Source organism: Grammomys surdaster, unplaced genomic scaffold (genome assembly GCF_004785775.1).
Source record: "Grammomys surdaster isolate TR1022 unplaced genomic scaffold, NIH_TR_1.0 278, whole genome shotgun sequence".
In the NCBI taxonomy this organism is placed as follows: Eukaryota; Metazoa; Chordata; class Mammalia; order Rodentia; family Muridae; genus Grammomys; species Grammomys surdaster.
In genome coordinates this window covers 4,725,843-4,750,130 of record NW_021604719.1, presented here as the reverse complement: position 1 = coordinate 4,750,130, position 24,288 = coordinate 4,725,843, and the positions used below count along the sequence as shown (strand labels likewise).

Genomic DNA, 24,288 nt, shown 5'->3' with positions numbered 1-24,288 from the left:
AAGGAAGGAAGGAAGGAAGGAAGGAAGGAAGGAAGGAAGGAAACAGGCAACCTCGGAAGGTAGGACATAGGAGTACCCTCCAGAATGCACCAGAGACCTGGGAGATGAGAGACTTTCAGGACTCAAAGGGAGGGACCTTAGATGAAATGCCCAACAGTAGGGAGAGGGAACTTGTAGAGCCCACCTCCAGCAGGAAGACAGGGCATCAAATGGGGGGGGGGGGTTGCCGCCCTACAGTTAAAACCCTGACTCATATTTGTTCCTGTCTGAAAGAACTACAGGCATGGAAAAGAAGAGGAGCCTGAGGAAAAGAAGGTCCAGCAATAGGCCCAAAGTGAGATCCAGCTCAAGGGGAGGCTGCAAGGCTTGACACTATTACTGAGGCTATGAAGCACTCACAGAAAGGGACCTATCATGACTGCCCTCCAGAAGACCCAAGAAGCAACTAAAAGAGCCAGATGCAGATATTTACACCCACCCAATGGACAGAAGCTGTGGAGGAGGGTGACCCTGTAGGAGGACCAGTAGTCTCAATTAACCTGGACCCCCGAGATCTCTCAGACACTGAGCCACCAACCAGGCAGCATACACCAGGTGATATAAGGTCCCTAACACATATACAGCAGAGGATTGCCGGGTCTGGGGTTCAGTCAGAGAAGATGAACCTAACCCTGGAGACTGGAGGCCCCAGGGAATTTAGAGGTCTTGGGGAGTGGCATCCTCGTGGAGACAGGGGCCAGGGAGGAGGTACAGGATGTGGAACAGACATAAGGTGGACCAGGAGGGGAATAAAATCTGGAGTGTAAAAAAAAAGATTAAATAAAAAGAAGGAATATAAAAAAGAAAAAAAGAAATGATGACTCAATCTGAAGGTTAGAGTGACAGAGAAAAGTGCTCGCGTGCATGTATGTGTATGCACACATATGTGTGTGTGCGTGTGCATGTGCCTGTGTGTGTGAGAGAGGGAGGGAGGGAGGGAGGGAGGGAGGGAGGGAGAGAGAGAGAGAGAAAGAGAGAGAGAGAGAGAGAGAGAAACAGATAGGACAGACAGAGCAAGAGACTGTTCACAGGTACAAGAAATAACATTCTATGATCAGTCTGGGGTGGGGTTAGGAAGTCATAAGGCGTAGAAAGATGAAGAACAGCTGCCAGTTTGCTGGAAAGAGATGTCAGAAGGACAGAACTGAAATCAGTACTACAAGGCAGCAGATTCAGAAGGTGTATCAAAAAGAAGGGCTAGGAAGGCAGAGATTACCCAGAAAACATAGGTCTGGGAAAGACAGCTAGGAAGAGAAAGACACTTGGGAGTCACTGACACTTAAAACTGAGTGGACGAGACTACCCTGCGAAAGCACAGAACACAAGAAAATAATGTGCCTAGGGCTCAATAGTTAGAGTAAGGAAGTTCTGGATAAATACTCGGTAACTTCAGCTTTATACATACTCTCTACATGTTATTTTGAAGTGTGTTATTTACCACACTGAATTACTGGTTATATATTACAATGAATCAGTAAGTTGGTATACAAACAATCAAGCAGGTGGCTTGTTTTAAAATATGCCTTCAACCTTTGATTTTTCTGTCACTAACATCACTGATGTCACTGTTAACTAGACAGACAGAGACTAGAAGATTTCCTCTCTCCCTCTCCTGCCTTATATGTAAGATTACAGCTAAAAATCCACTTATGAATTCTACCATTGGGGCTGACCGTGTACTTTAATACACCAAACTCAGATGTTTTGTACTTGACCTGAAAACACAGCAAAATGAAAATGAACAAGCATTTCTCTGCTATCATTTTGAGAAAGATCACTTTTTCTATCCTTCTTCATTTTTAATTTGTAATCTTATCCACCAGAGCTTGGATAATGTTGCTTGTGCCCATTAGCAAAATTCCCATGGAAATAGAATTTACTCAGGTCTTCAGAAAGGTCTGACTTGATGAAAGATGACACTAAAAATATCTTCTGCTTTCCCATTAGTGAGGAACACAAATACATTTTGAAAAGAGAAATGCACCAATTTTGTCACAAATTATCTAGGCAGAAATAATAAAAATAACCCAGATAAGAACTGATATGTATATTGCTTTACTTTCAAACCTAAATTGAGTATCAAAATTAGAGTTGTTACAATTATCCTTTCACTTAGAGGGCCATAAAGGCAATGTACTCCTACAAGAGAAAGACTACCAGCTCTTGTTCTGTAGGACCGAAAACACTTTGGTGGGTCCCTGGAGAGGTTTTCTTTTTGGGAGAGGAAACTAGGCAGAAAGCATGTAAATAATATTCCACCCTACTGAATGAGCTCACTGAACAAACATCATTAGGCATCATTGATTGAGTAAATATCTCTGTAGATTTTATGGGTGTACTATATGCAACTAGAGATAACTGTAAATATATTTCAGCATATTTACCATTAGTGACTTACTGTCTTTATCAAGTATTATTGTTGAAAAAGGATCAATACAATGTCAGCTCTGAACAGAACAAAGAAGCTATGAACTCTGAATGTACAACCATTGGCTTTTTCTCTCACCCACAGCATTTGATTGTTCAAGAATCTCTGAGCTACATGTGTATTATTGATATGAAGCAGCTTCATCTCCCAAGGCATTTTTTGTTTGCTTGTCTTAAGACTTAAGGATACTGAAAATTATACCTGCATTGGCAAATGAAGCCTCTGGACTCAGGTAGTTAAAACACAAAACGTTAGTTAGAAAGTGCTTTACTAGTAACCTTGCTTCATCTCCTAAGTGTTGTGAAGAAACCTGCTCTATGAAGACAAAAGAAAGAAAGCATACAAATAACAGAAACAGACAAGCCATCATCCGTGCACTGTCCCATGAATGTGGCTTAAGGTGGATGCAGACTTTGTTTTGAACGTCAAGATGGTTCAGAGGACTGGGGGAATCCTCTTTCCATTAATATGCACAATGATTTTCACTTAACACAGAAATATATATGAACTAGTATGATGGTAAAATGACTAATAAATATAGGTTGTGAAGTGTCTAACTAGCTTAAGTAAAAAGAAACAAAATGTAAGGATAAAGGCTTCAATTTCCCAAAAATATGCTGAAAAAAACTTTAATGAAATGTCTTGTCTCTGATAATAAAAACAAAACAAATACAACAAAATAAGCCACTGTGGAATTTTCACAAAAGCTACATAATATTGTAAATTTAAAACTTAATTTCAAACAAAGGAATAAAGAGTGTTAATTCAATGAAGATATGAGATACAGAATGCAGCAATAGAAATGGTCATCATCACAGGGTGCGGAGCTGACTTCTGTTGCTTCCGAAGTCTCATGGAAAACACTGCCCAGTCCAGCAGTTTCCCAGAACTCATAGCCATGATGCTGCTCCATTAGGAGGCATTCTGAGAACCTGAGCTTATGTCAAAGACGACAGAAGTTAAAAAAGACATATGCAACCAATACAGAGGAGGCAAGCCACAGAAAGCTCTTCTCAAGGTTAAATCAACCAATCATATTACAACTTTTTAAAAAATCTTGTCAAGGGCTGGAGAGATGGCTCAGTGGTTAAGAGCACTGACTACACTTCCAGAGGTCCTGAGTTCAAATCCCAGCAACCACATGGTGGCTCACAACCATCTGTAATGAGATCTGATGCCCTCTTCTGGAGTGTCTGAAGACAGCTACAAGTGTACTCATATATAATAAATAAATAAATCTTTAAAAAAAAAATCTTGTCAAATGCTTATCTGCTTCAGAATACAATAGCATACAAACTGCAAAAGCAAACTCATGCTCATTAGTGTGGCATTCACCAAAATTTCTCCCAAGTTGCTGAAAGACTCAACTTCTGGCACCATCTTGCATACAGATGGATGTAGTACCAAGGAAAGTACCAGCAGAATCTCACACTATCTTCTGGGTTTCATCTCTGTGATTCTTGGCTCTCTAGTAGCATCCCAACAGAATGTATGTGCACACATGCATATACTCTCCCACACACTTCAGCTGACACCAAATCATCTTCCTCTGGAAACACGCTGATCATGGAGTCTACCAGAAAGAGGATTTTGTGTACAGGATGGCAATATTTTTCAATTCAGTTATAGTACTTGACTCTATTTAGAAAATATTTGGCCTAATTATATAGCCACTAACCAATAACTATTGATTCTCAATAAATTTGGGAGAAAAATGACTCTTAACCTCAAACTGGTTAAAGCAGAAAATCTGGTGTTTTACAATACCTACCTGAAAAGAAAATGTAGTAGTTTTGCTGCCAACATGGTACAAGCCATTGTGGCCAGAAATCTTTAAGTAACAAAAAGTTGTAGAACAGTGTATGTACATTTTCACTACATTTAATTGGGTATCAATCTATCCTGGCTGTTTGACCTATGATCTGCAAAACACTCTTCACTCTGGTTAGTGGATATTTTACTCTTCTACAGATAGAGCTAAAGCATGTGACAGTCTCACCAGCAGATCTCTCTTCTTTAAGGTGGACAGTGTACTGCACATACACTTGGAGCCAATCAAAATGTATCCCATTCATTGACTGCAATGTATTACGTGTGTGTCAATATGTCATTATGATATTCAGCTTTGGTGTAGACATATTTAGCCATGGTTGCTGAATCTAATCAGCCAGATAAGAAGTTTTAAATATCCTTACATGAAGCTCTTTAAATAGTGGCAATTCAGAATGTATTAAATACTATAGGTGATGCTTTATGTTTTCTAGAAAATGGACATTATTATAATCATAAGCACTCCTACTGAAGCATTATCATTTGGAATAGTTGTATGACTTCCAAGAATGCTTTAGTATCCTGGTTGAGGGACTCTGGGTATACAACAAATGCTAAGTTAGACTCACTGCTTCCAAAAGACTTGGAGTTCAATAGCCAAATTTTGGAATCTGTTCTCTTCTTAAAATAAGTATTGTAGTTAGAGGGAAAAAAAATCTGTGTGATACACTCAAACTTTTGAAAACTACTTTATATTTGTCCTAAATTAAATAATCTACCATAGTCAACCATGTACAAAAACATATAGTTAAAGGATATGCCTGCTCCTTCCTTCTCCCCATCTCTCTGCCTAATTAACCCTTTTCTTTATTTTTCATGTTGTCTTCCTCGTCTGGGAAGACTCATCTCCTAGAATCTATAGGCATGAACCACTATGTCCAACTGATTTGATTCCTCAAAAAAAAAAAAAAAAAAAAAAAGGAAAGAGGACCAGTGTGTCCCCTCCATCTCAAAATCAAGTTACCATTTACACTTATCTGCTTAGAAGGTGCTTCAGCAGAATGAAAAAGATAAACTCAGCACTCACTTCAGTTATGAAGTGTACTTAATCACCCACAAGTAGCTGACAATCCAGCATTAACTGCCGTGGAACAGGAAGTACTGATTTCATCCCAAATACCTACGAACTCAAATTCCTAAAGACAGTCAGTCAGGTATAAAAACAACATATGATAGGATCAAAGCAGCAACTGTCCAGAGGGCACTTTAACCCGCCAAAGCACAGTTCGGAACATATTATGACCATAACTGAAATCATGGTCCTATACCCATTAGATCCTTGTGAACTGTAATTGTAACACCATCCTGGAATCAACTGAACTAATGATGCATAACCCACAAAAGTAAGTGGCTTTAACAAGCTGGTGCATTTCTAATCCTCAGCCAAGAGCTCAGCAACAGTGCTCTCAGTTTATGTCTAATATGTTAGTCCGTGGCAGCCACCATGAGCTCACCACAGACACCACCACTGAATAACTCAGTCTGTACCATGATACTCGAGACAGAGATGCAATGTATGCTTTACAGGTGAGAATAAGTAACACGGAAGAACTCAACTTACATTTTTAATAGCAGTTTTATAGAAATTCTAATGTTATTCAATTCATTCATTCAGAGTGAGTAATTCAGTCACAAGGCTATGCTTCACAGTTAATTCTAGAATATTCTCACCACCTCAAAGCAACTCCAGACTTCTAGCCACTGCCTGCTAACACTGCTAATTACTCTGCTCCCTACCTTCAAGCCCTGGGCAGACAGTAATCTAGTCTTTATTGATTTGCCTATTTTGAAAACAATATAAAAATTTAATACGATCATGTATGGTGATATTTTATGACTAATTTTTCTGTGTTTCCATGACATATCCACATAGTATGTAACGCTAAGAAAAAAAAAGCCCAATTAAGTAACTGAAATTGTTGGAATTGGGTTTTATAATTCAGATCTAATAAGTCATGTATGATAAAGCATATGCCTAAATACAGTATAGAACAAAAATACTGATAATTTTATTTTCTTTGACAATTAAAATATGTAATAGCACATGAACATGACTCACAAACACATTTTATTTATTTTAAAAAATAATGTTAGGAAGTATTTTTCCTCCTCCTGGAAACTTGTTATTCATATTTTAGACTCTTGAAATGTCACCTCCTCTGTGAAACCTTCTTTGAGTCTTCCCAACTCCCACCACCCTAGAAGCCTGCTTAGTTACTCGTACACAGTGAGATTTCTGATAGGTCTTGCAGCAGTGTGCTACAGTGTAAGTTTTCATACCATACAGTATGCTGCTTGACATCAAGAGAAGTATCTCATATATATAAATATACATATATATATACATATATACACACACACACACACACACACACACACACACACATATATATATGAATGAGAGACACACCAACACACAACACACCTCCTCCAACAAAGCTACACCTCCTCCAACATGGCCACATCTCCTAATAGTGCCACTCCTTATGGGCCTATGGAGCCATTTTTATTCAAACCGCCACAGAAAGTAAAGTACAATTAATAATTTAAGTAATAACTGCAAGCATAATACTTACTATGCACCAGCCACATTATGCTAGGTGCTTCATACCTATGAACTAATTGAATTCCCACATCAATCCCATGAGCTAGAATTATCTTCCTTAGCTGTGAGGAATCTGAAGCACCAAGAGATTGGTTTAGGCTACTTAAGTCCTCACAACCAAGCAGGGTAGCAGTCAGAGTTCTAACCAGGTAACAAGGCCCCAGAAGCCTATGCTCTTAAACTGATCTGTAATGTTTTGGATTTTGAGAGACACTATGGAAAGGAAAAGCAACACTGGGGGAGACAGCTCAGTGCTTTTCTGATCTGTGGTTTTTTTCTATTGTAAGGTCACTGTAAGAACAGCTCGGCCATCAGGCTTAGTAAGATTTATTAGCATAATCCTGTAATATACCTAAGTACATACCTGTAAGATGCTAACACAACTAAGGCGGTAAACCTGTACTTAAACTGTGAAGATACTGAGCTTCCTTTAGTTTTAGGCAATCTCACCTCAACCACCTTGAGTATTTTCACTTTCCTTATAATAAAGATGCTATTTTAAATAAAACTATTTTTAATGTATGAGTTTTCAACATATATTTTCAAAGTAATAAACCTAAGAGAAATGAAATTATGTGATCATGTATCTACATTTTTAATTTATTTCATATATGGAGTCATAGATGTAAAGAACAATGGATTATGTTTACGTTCGCCAGGTTAATGCTAGTTAGTTAATACCTTTTATCACTCTTGTTAGTAAATGCTTCTCAGCTTTTCAACTATATCTACATTAGCAATGCATTTTTAAAAGCACTATTTAAAGGGCAAATTCAACTTTATCACTGACCCACAGTGAAAATGCCTAGCACTTCAGAACAAGTAATCTTAAAATAAATATGAACAACTACGAAGGAGAGACCTGTTACTCATATTTCAGACTCTTGAAATGTCACCTCCTCTGTGAAACCTTGTTTGAGACGTCTCAACTCCCACTGCCCTAGACCCCTGCTTCGATCCTCGTACACAGTGAGATTTCTGATAGTTCTTGCTATGATGTACTGCAATCGAAGCTTTCACACCATGTAGCAATCCCCTTAATGTCAATGCAGTATCACATATATTAATATCCAGTATCTAATGTAGAATACAGACATTATAGGTTAATCTTCCCCATTCCTCCTCCACTGGGGATTTCTGACCTGTAAAACCAACGTCTAGAATTAACTTTGAAAGTGAAAGTGTCTGAGAAACAGTCTTACACTACCCAAATTGATTCCATTTCCTTATTTTTTTTTTAACATTTCCTCTGAAAGCCAGGATTCAATAAAGCTAGGGCTGAGCTCCATGATTTTAAGTACAGGATTATGTGCATACATGTTAACATAGCTCAGAGCAAATCTGGCCAACTGCAGCATCAACCATAATGACCAAGGTCTAACACTGGTAAAGCACCCATATGAACTATGACCTTTTTACTGAATTCATGAATTTAACTTCCTGATTACATATTTCCTTTAACCTTGCAAGTCTAACTCTTTAGATATGTTTTGGCTCTTTGACAATTTGTATAATATTGTATACAATATTATACAATATTGTATATATTTGTACATATTGTATGGTTTGGGAGTTTTAGATAATTTCATTTTTCAACATGAACATGCTTATGTTCATAAGCAACATGCTAAGGTATCAAGGCTAGAGCAATGATAAACATACATAGCTTTTGCTTTACTTGAACTTAAATGAGTAACAGAGATCAACAGAAAGAACAAAATAATTTGAATGCTGTAACAGTCAAGACACTGGAAATTCAAGATCCTAATAGAAATGACAGGTAATCCAAGGTCAGAAAGATAAATTCTTGGGGGCAAGGCAAGGTAGGAAGACCATTAAGAGGGAGTAGGCTACTGTCATAATAATCTAAACTAGAGGTAACAGAGGTCTGGACTAGGGTCAGTGCAGTAGAAAATTAAAAGAAGTACATGCACTTAAGAAATAAGATCAGGAAAATCCAGTAAGAGTGAAAGACAAGCATCAGGCGCGGATAAAAGATGAAGTAGACCCGTTGGCTTAGATAGGATGAGGGTAAAGGAAGAACGTAAAGGCTTCGGGGTTGGTTGTCTTGGGTTTCCATTGCTGTGATGAAACACCATGACAAACAAAAAAAAACAAAACAAAACAAAAAAACAAGCTGGGGAGAAAAGGGTTTATTCGGCTTAATCTTTTATAGCACTGTTGATCATCAAAGGAAGTCAGGACACGAAAACTCAAACAGGGCAGGAACCTGGAGGCAGAGGACATGGAGGGGTGCTGCTTACTGGCTTGTTCATCTTGTCTTGCTCAGTCTTTTTCTTATAGAACCCAGGACCACCAGCTCAGGAATGGCACCACCCACAATGAGTTGGGAGCTCTCCATCAACCACTAATTAAGAAAATGCCCTACGGGCTTGCTTTCAGCTCAACCTTATGAAGGCCTTGTCCTAACTGAGGTTCTCGCCTCTCAGATGACTTCAGCTTGTGTTAAGTTGAATGAAGCAAAATGTGCAACGATCAAACAAAGAGCAGGAACTATGAGTTCAAGTTAGTACAAGTTGATTTGGAAGTATCTTTGGATAATCAAGCAGAAAAAAAATCTGCAAGCTATTTAATATATAAACCCTTCAGGTTTAGAGACCTGGGTTAGAGACATAAACTTGAAGGCTTTAGGACAGGGGAGCAGTTAACAATTTGAGTTAAAGACTACAAGACAGTAAGTGGAGAAGATTGAGAGTAAATGCTGAAGTCAGAACCATTAAGGGAAAAACCAAAAAAAAGTGCTGTCATTGCTCCTGGAGAGTGTTCCAAGAGGAATGACTGGGACAGTAACAGTGCACAGTCACCCAATGAAAACAAAGAGCAGTAAACGTTTATTCTAGACTCACTGACAAGGTTGGATGTTACTGGCAACAACAAAAGCTTGTTTGGTGGCATGGCGGGGAGAGGCTAAGCCCAGTATCCCCAGTGGCTAATAGAGAGCAAGGTCATTCAGTGACCAGGGGTTGATCCATCATAACCCAGATGTCACACCAGAATGGCTGTTAGTTTTCTAAAATAAAGGCTTACTGGATCACAGCCATTCTCATTTATTGCACTGTCTATGGCTGTACATTGGCCATGGCTACTTCCGTATCAGTCACAGGACTGAGTATTCAGCAAGCCTGACCTATTTATGATCTAGCTTTTAAGGGAGGTTTGCTAATCACTTTTGTCACGATGTCTTAGATTATTAGTTCTATTTCCCAGAGTCACCTGGGCAGCACTGGCCGTGCTCACTGCGCTCAGGCTGCCTGTAAGAAGGACGTGTTGTTTATCCACTCTGAGTAAGTGGGATCTGAATCAACAACATAATTGCTCATTTCAAAGTGAAAATGTCAGGCCTTCGCTGTCCTCTGACACTTCTCTGTTTTATAAGAAAGGCTGATGACAGTTTCAGAGGCTTGGGATAAACAGAATCCACTACCCAGCCGCTTATATGAATTTCACAAATGCCAGTAATGACTAGTCAACTTAATGAATGAATGCAATTTTAATATTGACATGTTCAAAAAAGAAAAGTGTGTTCCCAAGGTCGGTCTCTCTTTCTCTCTCTCTCTCTCTCTTTTTAATGGCTTATTAGTAATGGAGTTTGGGAGCTTTTCTCAAACCACTAGTGGTTAATCCCAAGTATTTTATTTCATGTATTCATATGACGTCAATAGAAATGTATTTGAGTTTGGGAAATTCAGTAAGAAGCCAGAAGTTGGCTGGGAAACATTCCGGGAGGCTGTTCTCCTTCTGCTTATGACATGTGGCCATGCTGGAATGACTCACGGCGTAACCAAGTCTTACATTTGGTTTAATGCTTTGTATCTGTTACTGATTAGAGAGGCTAAGTGCTTTGCTAGCTTAGTCATTAATGTTAATGAATTTTGTGATCCAGGCCAACTTAATAAAACTAACTTTAAAATACTCTGCTAAGAAGTTCTCAATAATAATTTTGAACTCAATATTGTGCTGGAAAATAAACAAAGGCATTTCCTACCTGAATGTGGGAAAATGCCAAAATAGTGATAGCATTTATCCAGCATATTAGCCTGTGAATGTGGGTCACATATGGCTGCTTCATCATCATAGGCTAATGGAAGAGGGAATTAAGACAGAACATTCCCTAAAAGGCTTGAGAACAGTGTAAATACAAGTTACTTCTGGCTGGGGGTGAAGCTTGGTTGCTGGAGTGTTTGTTAAGCATGTACAGCCTAGGACTGGAAGTCCAGAACAGGAGAGGAACACTGAAGATGATAAAAGCAGCTCCCCAGTGACCCCCAAAATTCTAGGGAAAAACCTGTTTAGTCCCAAAGTAGTAACAAGTGATTCTTACTTGTAAATCAGATCTAATGAGTTAACCAATCTAAACCTGTCAGGTTGCTGGGATGTACTGTAATAGTTGTAAAAAATAGTTATGCCATTTAATTGGAAGAAAAGTCAAGGGTTTTGTAAAAACAGAATGCTTGCACAGGTGTCTGAGCGAACTTCATAAACACAAATCAGTTGTCACTTTTGTTTTTGGAGACACGGTCTGGGGGGTGGGGGGGTGTCAGCCCTGGCTGACCTGAACCTCACAGAGATCCACCTGCCTCTGCCTCCTGAGTGCTGGGATTAAAGGTTTGGCCCCTATGACTGACCAGAATGGCTTTTTAAATAGTATTTCTACAGGGGAAAAGGGCAACACACAAAATACTCAGCTTTAAGCAAGAGCATGGAGAGTTAGCCTCTTTTCTTGTATAATGTTACTTCAGGTTAAAATCACAACTAGTTATTTTTAACTTCTCATGACCACAGACCACCAAAAAAGCAGCTATATTACTGTTTTAAAAATATTCATAAATAAATGTCTGTAACAGACTGGCTCTATAAAATTCATTTCAGTGCTGACTAAATCCAGAAATTAAGCTATAGCATTAACATAAAACATTTTCCTAATCCTTTTCAACACAAGAAAACAAGATGAAATGTCTATTGCCCTGAATCCAGGCTTTAACTGAGATTTAAGGACAGAACTTGCTCATGGTGGGCTGTGTGACTGTATGTCATTTTTTTTTTCCATAGGGTGATCTTACTTCAAACTCAGATTATATCTCAGATTATAAGAATGTTTTACATTTAGATGACACATTTTTTTTTAGGGAGCTTAAGATATTCTGCAAGATCTGCCAGAAATGATATCTCTCTACAGCAAACTCCAGACCAGAAGAAATTATTTATCAAGCAAGGTGAGTGACACATTAGCAATCGGACACAGCGTGTGGGTCTAACTGTCTTTAAAGGGGATAGCAATGTGGTCCTTATTACAAACACATGGAACTCGGAAATGCACACACTTCCATTTTAAAATTAAGCCTGGACTTGTCCTTTCTATGACTTGGAATTAATGGTTTCTTAGTCAGTGATAAACGAGGTGACAGAAGAGTTGCAGAAAATAAAATCTTGGCGCACTAAGTGCTACCCTGCAGGTCATGGTTATGGGAGGTGCTGTGAAATGAAATGTCACATTACAGACCTAGGATGCCGGTGAAAAGATGCCCTCACCAGATGAACTCTTCTAAACAGTAATTTTTGTAGTTACTAAAGAAAATGAACTAGAATATCAAGTAGAACCTTTCCTTTATACATATATTCAAAATTTGACCTGAATTATATCAGGATGAATTTGTTGAAGAAAATTCTTTTTTGTTCCCCATGCTGTAATTTATTCATCAGAAGCCATCTGAGGAGAATGCACACTGGGAAGGAAGACCTGGGTGGGTCCTACAGCAGGACCACACTAGGGTCAGGCATGATTTTGACGAGAATAAGGCTCACTCTTTGGGTAAAGCCCAGCTCTCCCTAATTCTTCCCAGGAAGTATGACTCCAATTCAAATACATCTTAATGTCTAATTAATATTAACTAAAAAAATTTTTCATTAACAAAATATGAACTAATGACTTTCTAAAATACCTATTGTGTATGTAAGCAAAATTTTGCTTATATATTACTAATGAGATTCTTAAGCAACCACAGAAAATTTGAATCATGACAATATCAAACCAACAGTAAACAGTTTTGAAATGATTAAAAAATATTTTTAGTTATGAGAACTTCAAGCTTTCCCTTTCTATCTTAGCTCTTTTTGCTGATGACTAAAGTAAATTTCCAGGGCATTGTTTTCAACTATTCTACCTTTTTAAAAATAGGGAAATGGTCCCTAATAATACTTACTTTCATTAGCCATTTTAAATGTGAGGTTGAAAAATATCTGAGAGAAGAAGTGCCAAATACTGTGCAAATGGACCAACGTGCATCATAAATCACCACAGGATGGCTAACAAGGTCATAAAATAACTTTCATTTTGTGGTAGAATAAAAGGCTTATTTTAGAGTAAAACATTTGGGAACTCAAAGACTTGCCAGCTACCACTTAGACAATAATCTAATTTACAGTGGGTACATTTATACATTATAATAATTAATGTACTTGAAAAAACCCAATGGTACAAGATCAGTAACAAGACATTCATTTCTCATTCCATTCAGTAACAGAAGTTGCAGCAAGGACAGCTGAGCAACTATAAGAAATAAAGGATATCCTAATTGTAAAGAAAAAAAATCAAATCAACCATGTTTGTGGATGGTACAATTCTCTAACAGAAGAAACTATATAGTTCATGACCAAATTGTTAGCACTTATAAAGGAACTCAGCACAGCTGTGGAATACAAAGTCAGAGTACAGAAAGCAACAGCATTTTTATACATTAACAATGAAGTTACCAAAAAAGAAATTAAGAAAGCAAAACAGTTAAAATATTTAGAAAAACAGTAGCTAAGAAAGTAAAAGATATCTACAGGAAAAATTATAAAGCACAGATGAATAAAATGATAGAGGGTACACATAGGAGTGAGGAGGTATTTTATGTTCAAGGGTCAGAAAATTATGCAAAGCAATCTATAGAGCCAATGTAATTTCTTTATAACATAAACAATGTTCTACGTAAAAAGAAGGAAAGAATCCTAGAACTGAATGGGACCAAAAGAGACCCAGAAAAGTCAGGGTGATGCTGGAGCCAGGAGGAGGAAACTCTGTGTGTGTGTGTGTGTGTGTGTGTGTGTGTGTGTGTGTGTGTGTCATGACCTAGCCTTAAAACAGTGGGAGACGAGGGGCACAGCAGTGCAAGAAAACTCAGAAATTAATCCAGTCTTACAGCCATTGATTGTTGACAAAAACTTAAAAAATAAGAAATCTCATCAGTAAATGTTGCTAGCCATGTTGGATATCCAGAAAAATGAGTGCAGATTCTGTCAGTTCAGAATCTACAACAATCAACTCAAAATGTTACATCTCAAATTATGAAATTACCAAACAAAATATTCCCAGACTTTGGCATGTTCCAACATTTCCAATAGGACCCTAGAGGCACAAAAGGAAGAAGAGATAAATTGTTATCAAATTAAGAAATTTTTACACAGCAAAGAAAAACATCTAAAGAGAATGCAAATTATTCATCCAACAAGGGATTAATATTCAAAATACATATGAGGCTAAAACCCTGAACACCAGCAAAATGAGCAGTCCACTTGAGGTGAGCTACGGGATGAACAGGCACCAGAGGACACAGACAAGCTGCCTAGACACACACGAGCGTGCTCAGCTTCACCACCGCAAGAGGGCCACATCACAACCACAAGAGCACATCTTTTCACCATGTCTGGGATGCTGATTATATGCGTGCACATATTTGATACACACATCTATGTATTTTCACAATATATGTATACACATATATGAAAACAAGAAAAAACCAAATGCTAGTGACTGCATAGATAACAAGGGGAAGGAAGAAGAAAGATGTTCAGTGTGGAACAGGATTCTTGCTGGTTCTTAGTGCAATAGGGTAACTAGTGGATAAATTAATTTATGAGGTTCTTAAAAAGTGACTTGAAGAGTACAAGATGACCAACAAATAAAGACAACTACTGAGTAGACAGAAATTCTTACTATCCAGACATGATTATTATGCATTGTACACATGTGCTAAATTACCATGATGTATATGTTTTAGATATGTGCAAATACTATGCCTGAATTAAAAAACCTGGCCCTAATTTCAATCTTCAATTCTTAAATACCATACTTAATTGCTAATGATGAAAACTAGCTGTTAATAAAGCCCTCTTAGGATTAAGGCATGCATATCTCCTTTAAGTCCTCTTAGATCTAACCATGAGTATTGCAATGGCCATTCTTTCAATTTAATTTCAAAGTGCAGCATAAATTTGTCTACAATATGTATTCAATTTCCACTCTGATAAAATTATATTAACTGATACTAGGCTCATCTGTCAGTGATGTAGGAAAATTTTAATATAATAGTATTTAAGTCAACTTTGAGTCAACTGCAAGCATAAACTGGACCCAAACAGAACAAGGTGAAAGGAAATATTGATCAGAATAATACAGCATCTAGAGATTTGAAGTATGGTCTCCCTGGTTCAAATGTTTGTGTGAGTGTTCAATTTCCATCATTTGCTAGTTGCGTGGCCTTTTATACAAAGTAATTAACCTTTCATTCTTAGCCTTCCTTTAAAGCAAGAAGAATAGCAGTAAACTGCCTCAAATTTTGTGGTGAAGACATATGATACATAAGTGGTTTAGAATAATAAATGTTATACATTATGTACTCAAGGACTCTCAGGTAATATAGCGATTAAACTGGAGAGAGCAATTATTTCCAAAGCCCAGATGCTAAAACTGGTAAACTGGTGGGTCAGCAGCACTACAGATTGAAGAGAGTGCTATAAGATGCAGAACAGAGCTCGCAAGTCCACAGCATGGTGTGACTGGTGAATACTTTACTCTTGTGGAATAGCATGCACAGCATCTTCTGACACTAGGAAAGCCAGCCAGTAGGGATGAAGCTTTCAGGTCAGTATCTATTTGACTTTTTCATGTTTACAACTTAAGTAATATCTTCAGTCATAGTGTCTTACCATCAAATTCTGGAAGTTAACCAATATCAGTGTTTGGAAGTCTGTGGGAACACGATGGCCAGTAACTCAAAAAGAGGTAACTCTTCTTGGTACTGGGTTTTTATTTGCTCGCATGTGATGTCTAGTTGGGGTATTGTCCCCAATCCTCACAGTGATTGTGACAGCATGTAGAGAAGGCCAGCCTGTGAAAGATCAAGCCAAACAACCCAGTATGGAGGGGAGGGAGGAGTGAGCATAAGGTCCTATCCACATGAGACACTACCGGCATCTGCTGAGGAAGAGTCAGCTTCCTGACAATGGCAGGCCAGCCATGCTAAGGATCAGGCTCTACACCCATGAGTAATTAGGCAACACAAGGGGGGAGGGGAGAGGAAGGAGGGGGAAGAGGCTTGTGGAGGGAAACTGGAAAGGGAGATAACATCTGAAATGTAAATAAATAAAATAACCAATTAAACACACACACATACATACACACACACATACATACACACACACACACACAGAGAGAGAGAGAGAGAAACAGTTACATTTCTGGGATTCTGGGTGTAACATGCTGAGAACTCATTTCTTTGTTCTGTTCAGATTTCTTTGTTCAGAACCAGAGAGGATGTAGAGAAAAGGGAGTGGATACTGGTTTGGATCCAATTACCTAATTACATTAAGATAAGAAAGAAAGAAAAAAAAAACAGACTCACAAACTTATGAAGCTGGATGCATAGCTGGGGTGTGGTGAGGTGGATCTAGGAGTTGGGGAAGTAGGGTGAATGTGATCAAGAGACACAGAAGGAACCTTTCAAAGAAATAATGAAAAAACTATTTTAAAAAAGGTTTTAAAATAAAAACCGGCACTGTAAAACCATTAGTTAAGGCTAAAGTAAGCAAACTAAGTTGGTAAGTGTGATAGCTATCCTTGATTATCAATTTGACTACATGTAGAATTAACTAAAACCCAAGAAGCAGGGGTATACCTGTGAAGGGGTTTTCTTGATTGAAGTGGTAAGACCCAGCCCCCTAAATCCTGATCTTTTGAGGTAGGTGGGAAGTCCCGCCTTAAATCAGGGTCACACCCTTGTGGCAGCCTTTATAAAGGACATGGAAGCAGGAAATTCTTGTTCTTTGCCTGCTTGTGCTAATTCTCATGGGCAAGCACATTCCCTCATAGCATTCCAGCCTACTTCCTTGGTATTCCAGCATATAACTGGAGTATAGATTGGAAAATAAGACCAGATGAGACATCCACCTCCAAGCATTGAACAATTACTAGATTCTTAGACTTTCCATCTGGAGGCAACCATTGCTGGAACAGTCAGATCATAATCTCTAAGCCACCCTAATAAATCCTCTTTCCCTCCCTTCCCATCTCTCCAGAATAGATGCATTCTATCAGTTCTGTTTGTCTAGAGAACCTTAAGCAACACAGTAACCCAAAATAAAAGTCAGATAACAAAAAGTTAGTTGGGACTGATGAAGCTTGGCTGATATACATGATGGAACCAAGATATCTGCACGTACACTAGAGAGCGAAAAATAAAATGAGCAAAGAGAAGAAAGGGAGGGACAGTAGTTAGATATTCTAATCAAAACAGCCAGGAGTGTGTCATCTGAAGTCACTACAGTGAAAGATGCTGTCATGGCAGCAAAATTTGGGGCCTCCTGCTGTACTGATCAATTTGAGAACAGAGTTTCCTAAATCCAGTAAGAAGGCACACACACATCAAGTGTGCCTCCCAAACTATAAGAAAGACTGCTGATATTCACCAGAAAGACCTCTGAATAGCCTAGCATGATCAGTTAACATCTTGAAAAGAAAGCAATCACCATTAAGGTTTTCCCATTTAGAACTCCATGGGTGGCACCTATGATTTCTAATTGCATCCAAATTTTTTGTTTAATGAACAGTTTTGATCACTTTAATCAACTTCTTTTTAAATCAAAACTAGTCATACTGGCAAATGAGATAGCACTGAGAAATGTTAATTCAGTATGGTAGTTTTCTTTAAAAACTACGTTTTAGATGCAGGTGTGCTTTTAAAATAAAATTAACAAATTTTTAGAAGCTACTTTTCTGACTTTACTAGAAAAAAGTAAAAATAAAATTTTTAGTCATCACAAAGCAATACATGGACAAAGATAAGCTTACTAACACATTTTCAAAAGGAGAGCACATGGCTTCACAACTTTTCTTCATTTTAGAATACTTTAATTAAAACACAATGACCACTCCATAAAGATCCTAATGAAATGATATACAAATGAAACCTTTTCATGTTTTCTTCTAAACATTAGCAAACTTTACTTCAAAATATAATTATAAAAAATAGGACAGTCAATCTCAGGGCCCAAGCTTAAATTGCAATGTTTCTAAAATGTATTCAATTAAAATTAGTTTTAAACAACTCTGTCCATTTAAGTAGTTTGTTTACTCATTTGCTTCAGCATTCCTAACCATTAATAGAACATCTGACTTCCTTTGTTTATATATGTTTATTGCGTGTGTGTATGTGTGTGTGTGTATCTGTGTGTGTCTGTGTATGTCTGTGTGTACATGTGTGGGTATTCCCATGCTAAAGCACGTATGTGTACACCAAAGGATATCTTGCAGGGATAGGTTTTCCATTTTTGGAATATAGGACCTACAGACTGAACTCAGGCCATCAGGCTTGGTCTTCAGATAAACATTTTTTTAAAGATTTATTTATTTTATATATGATTTTATATATGATAGTACACTGTTGCTGTCTTCAGACATACCAGAAGAGGGCATTGGATCACACTACAGTTGGTTTTGCTGAGAATTGAACTCAAGACCCTTGGAAGAACAGTCAGTACTGTTAACCTCTGAGCCATCTCTCCAGTCCTGCTTGGTCTTCTTGTGGCCTCAGCATTTGATTTGATTTTTAGTGAATCTTGCCTAGTCAAAGCAATGAAATCTTTCATAATTCCCATCAAAATAAATAATTCTTTTATATATCTTGGTACTGGGAAGTTAAAAATTACAAATATAAGGCTGCAATGACATTTAACTTTTGAAATAACATACATATTTAGTAAAATGGGTCCCTGAATACTTAATATATCAAGATAGTTTATTTATTAATGATAAATAGATACTCTGAAGCAATTTCTTCTTAAACAGAATGACCAATAATAAATACTGTCCAATACATTTTGTTAAAATAATTAGGTTCAATTTCTTTTCCTGGGGAAAAATGAAGTCATAATTGAAATGAATTCTGAATGACCTTCATAATAAGTATTACAAACAGCACATTTTTGTCATTTTCAAATATATTTATATAAGATTTTATTAAGATGATTTCATCATCTCTTTGGCTTCGCAATTTCAAACTGTACTTTTACATTTTATTTTTAAAGAAAATGGCTCACAGTAGAGACAAGGGCACATTTACCTCTTCCCTTTCCCTTCAAAGTCAAAACAATGTAATTTTAAAAGGAAATTGGATGTGGTGATGTATACCTTTAACCCCAGTATTTAAGAGGCAGAGGCAGGTGGATCTCTGTGAGTTTGTGAGGCCAGTCTGTCTACATAGTGAGTTCCAGGACAACCAGGGCTACATAGTGAGACTCTATGTTAAATTTAAAAAAAAAGAATGAAAGAGAGAAAGAAAGAGAGGGGGGAAAGGAAGGAGGGAGAGAGGGAGGAGGGAGGGAGGGGAAATACAGCATATTGGGCCTGGGGTGTAGCTCATTTGGTAGAATCCTAATCCAACGTGCACAAAGCCCTGGGTTCCGACCTCATCACCACATAAGTCAGGCAAGGTAGCCCATATATGTAATCCCAGCATTTGAGTGGAAGCAGAAAGATAAATTGAAGATCATACACTCAATTACATAACTACATTGTAAGTAAAGCCAGTTTGAGACATAAGAGAACCTAGCTCAAAAAAAAAAAAAAGATTGCTACTTCAAATCAGACAATTTGAAGAAATTCTGTAAACTATGAATCAAAGGAGATTTGAAAACATTAGATTGTAATCAGATCATAGAATCCTGCAGCTACAAAAAGCAAAAAAGAATCGGTTGTACAAAGTCCATGACTGATCAGTAAAAGCAGGTACACATTATGCATTCAACCATGATTTCTGACAGTGGGGAGAACCAGAACAGGGAACAGGATTACAAACAGAAAGAGCTGGCAATAACCGGCATGAAGGGAACTCAAACCCTATGGCAGTGGTCCACGCAAAGGGCACCTCTCAGCCAAGCCTGCTCCTGAACTGCAGTAATTGGATGAAGAGTTGTCTAAGAAGACTACACTGCCTATGAAGTAAAGAAGGACTCTGATATGGGTTAAAGAACAAAAAGCCTCCAGGTATAAAACGGCTGCTCAGTGTAGCCTCTCAATTCCACATATAACAACGAAGATCACCAAACACGTGAGGAAAGCCTAGCAGGATTTCACAACACAAACACAACAAATTAAAGAAATAACCTGAAGACTAGGTAAAAACAACCACCACCACAAAAAGTCTTAGAGATGTTAATCTCTGTGAACTTTGAAAAGATACCTAACAAGGAATAAAATGTTTAAACAATAAAACAAGGACAGACTGACTGCCCTCCTTCCCAAGCCACGGATCATCTCAGCATGGGAAGACGGCCCTTCCTTCCTTCCTTTCTTCTTTCCTTCCTTCTTGCCTTCCTTCCTTCCTCCTTTCCTGCTTCTCTTCCTCCCTCCCTCTTGACCCATTTTCCCTTTTCCACTGTACACTCAATAAAATAAAGTAAATAAATAAATAAATAAACAAAAACAAAAAATACAGCTCAAAATTTTAAAAACAGAAATGACAAAATTATAGCCAAAACCATAGGTTGAAAATGAAAAAGAACTCAGAGATCTGTTAATCGAGAAGATAAAGGCAAGAGATTCTCCAGAACCCACTGGAAAAAGAATGATAAGGAAGACGGAAAGAAGTTTGGAAGTTACCTAGGAAAAGAGAAAGATAACTGGGAGGGGAAAATAACCACAGAGAGAAAGAAAAGTTCCCTTAGCAAATGACAGCTCCTGGCCTTGTCGTAAGGAGATGAGGCGTGGTTCCCACGGCAGACACCCAGCACAGCAATCTCACCCAGGCAAACAGCAAAAGTAACTTCAGGAAAAGCCGCCCAACCCAACACTGCGACCATTGTTTTTCTCCTACAGCCAAACTGTATCAAAGAGGATTCAATTCTTCTAACAGCTATGTAATCACCTGCAAGGACTACTGCCCAGTTAGTGCAAGTCACAAAGAAACCAGATGCTTAAATAATTCCAGGAAACCTATCTCCTTCCTCAACTACTTAAAAACCAATTAATACTAAGCTGCCCTTTAACACTGTTTGTCTTTTGACCATTCAATCACATAGAGATTCAAAAAAAAGGTCATTAGAATTAATTTTTGAGGTAAGGAAAAATGCTAACAATTTAAAAGATAATTATATAGGATCCTGAAAATAGCCACCCCACCCCATGCCCTGTGACGAACAGGCGTAAGGTAAAATAAACAAATAGGAACTTAAGTAGACAAATTTCCTCTAGAATATCAATTCTTCCAGAAACAGGAAATGCACGTATTTCTAAGACCCCTCAGTGAACCGGCCAGGTTGATAACTGCTGATCTAACACACATGGACTCTCAGAAAGGGAGGGAAACTGTGAGCAACATCCTTCGGTCACAAGGGGAAAGCTGCCATAAGCCAGAAACTCATGGTCTGGAAAAATAAGTCCTAAAAAAAAAAGAAGTACCTTAAAAAAAATCAAGTAGCCACATTTTCCGTTCACTTTTCATAAGCAAAATAAGAAAATCCTTAGCTGAATAGAGCTATTTGGGAGTTAGTTGAGAAATTAAGCAAAAATAGTTAAATCTTCATTTTTGAAAAACTCAAATATTTAGTGTCTGCCATATATCTAATCGGAGAATATGAGTGTTCTGAAATTACTACATAAAAAAATGTAGAGAATAACTTTTGTCTTGCAGATAGTGTATTTTCTCAAATTGTTATCAAGGGAAATTTTCCCATGAAAAGCTTTCCAGTTAGACTACTAAGCAGTTAAGTTTCCTATATACTTTAAATTATCTACTTAATTTAATTCTATAATGGTCAATATAAAAAATGGTCAGAAAAATCCTAGAATATATATATGTTTATCTAATTTTTATATTTCTGGGCTATTTATATATATATATATATATATATATATATATATATATGCTGTATTATACATAATTATGAAAATTACATATACTGTATTATATATAATTATATGTATATATTGTAGTCATTTTATATATAGATAGTCCACTAAAATAAATTATACATAGAAGATCAATATGTCTGAATTTAGTGGTATACAGGAAGACTAGAGTAAAGAAAACATTTTTAGATAACACCAGAGAATATTTCATAGACTCGGAATGGAGTTATTTCTTAAATAAAACAGAAAGAAGAAATAATAAAGAACAAGAGAGATAAATTTTTAAAACTAGCTCATATTAAAAATGATAATTTATCTTCATCAGAGACGCCTTGGTTAAAGATAAAGCCAGAATGGGAAAACATGAAAACCACAACTCAAAGGAAGCAAACTGGGACAACTAGCTCGGCAGACAGACACTTTGCCATTACCTGTGAAAGCAGACTCTGTGATCCAAGTATAGACACAACAGATATGCGTGTATCTATGTATGAATCACAGTACAAGCTTACTTCCATTGTGAAGAAATGCATAAATACACTGTGTTATAAAGGAAACTTTCAAGTATGGACACAAACAAACCAGAGTCATACAAAATGTAGAGGGGTCTCCCAATGTAAAGGTGAGGTAAGAACTGAGAGACAAAGGAGGGCATCTTCACTAATTCTGTTTCCTACTATACATCTTACTGAAATGATTAATTTAAGTACTAGTTATGTGCATGTGTGTTTGCTTGTATGAGTTTCTGCATACTATATCATGTAATGCAGGAACCCCTGGGGGCCTGAGGAAGGCACAGGATCCTCTCTAACCGGAGACACACGTAGTTGTAGGCTCCCATGTAGGTGTTGGGAACCAAACCTGTATCCTCTGCAGGAGCACCACACACTCCTGAGCCAGCTCTCCAGGCCCACTAATATACAATGTTAGAACAGTTAATAGAGTCAGTTTTGGACAGCAGAAAAGGACTAACATGACTATTGGCTGAGTCAGTAAGAGCATGAGAGAGCAGCAGGGGCCACAGGTGATGTTTTGTAATTTCAGCTGAAGGGAATGACACTATTCCTTTGTAAAGTATGCACTGTGTATTCCACTAAAATGATTAATACAAAGTAACCACCACCACCTCCTCCTCTTTCCCCTTTAAAGGAGACAGGATGTTACTTTGTAGCCCATTCTGACCTTGAACTCCCAATTCTCCAGATCAGCCTCCTGAGTACTGCCAGTTGTAAACTATAGCCAGGCCTTATCTTTTAAACCCACCATTAGCTAGTAGATTGCTTATTTTTACCATTTATTTAACTGTCATTGACAAACTAAACCTCTTCAAGGGAAGCTGTGAGAAGCAGGTGGGTGCCTGGTTGAGCATAGGCCTTGAACCCTTGACCTTTATTAGATGGCAGGTGTTCAGCTCTGCTCCCGGGCCCTGGTTCTTTTCATTTAGCTCCAGCCCTCTACAGCCCTCCCACAGAGAGGTCTATGGCCATCAGTGATGAGGAACAGTGCCTCAGGCTCTCCCACATGTAGATGAGGTATCTCCAAGCTCTCAGACTAAGCCAATAGGTGTTATCTGCTGCCAGACCCTAACTCACCCCCGAAACTGTATATAAGGGCTCTATTCAGGAGAAGTAAAGTGTGCGAGAATCATCCTGATGTCCGAGAGTTTCTGTTGCAAGAGCTGTAACATCTGGGAAGAGATCTGCTCTCCCGGAACCTGCCTGGGACACCAAGTTGCCTCCTTGCTGGCTTCTTATCGGCCCAGCACCAGCCGGCTCAGCACAAAGAGACAGGTGCAGCACCTGGGAGTGACTGGGTGGCATGGTGGGACGCCCTCCGGAACAGGGGACCCACAGAAAGCCAATTGGGAAGTAACAATGGAACATGAATACTTCAGTAGTCATCTCAGTATAATCTATAAAACAATATATAAAGTGTGATATTTTAATTAAATTAAAAGTCAAGTCCTACTAAAGAATTATTTAACAGATATACATAATAACTCTGTAATGAAAACAAATGTATTCACACTCCCTTTCCCAGAAAAGAGGAATTAAGCCAGTTGTGGTTAACTGTGCCAAGCTCAAGAGCCACTTTATACCCAAACTGAATTTTATTTAGATGCGAAAGGATTACAGACAGCACTGTCACACTCTGGAGGACAGAAGCTCCAATTCCGACAGATAAGTGGCACACAGGACGGTG

The 24,288-nt window shown here is 37.9% G+C and overlaps 1 protein-coding gene across 2 annotated transcripts in view; it reads right to left on the bottom strand.

Moving 5' to 3' along the window:
* The window catches only part of Commd10 (COMM domain containing 10), a 127,717-nt gene that overhangs the window by 9,616 nt on the left and 93,813 nt on the right, over positions 1-24,288 (bottom strand). The window contains exon 6 of one of the 2 annotated variants that reach the window (XM_028777205.1): positions 16,586-16,680. The exons of the other annotated variant lie outside the window; for it this stretch is intronic. Within the exon in view, the coding sequence (XP_028633038.1) occupies positions 16,586-16,680 (95 nt within the window). The remainder of the gene's footprint in view (positions 1-16,585; positions 16,681-24,288) is intronic. 2 annotated transcript variants of the gene reach the window in all.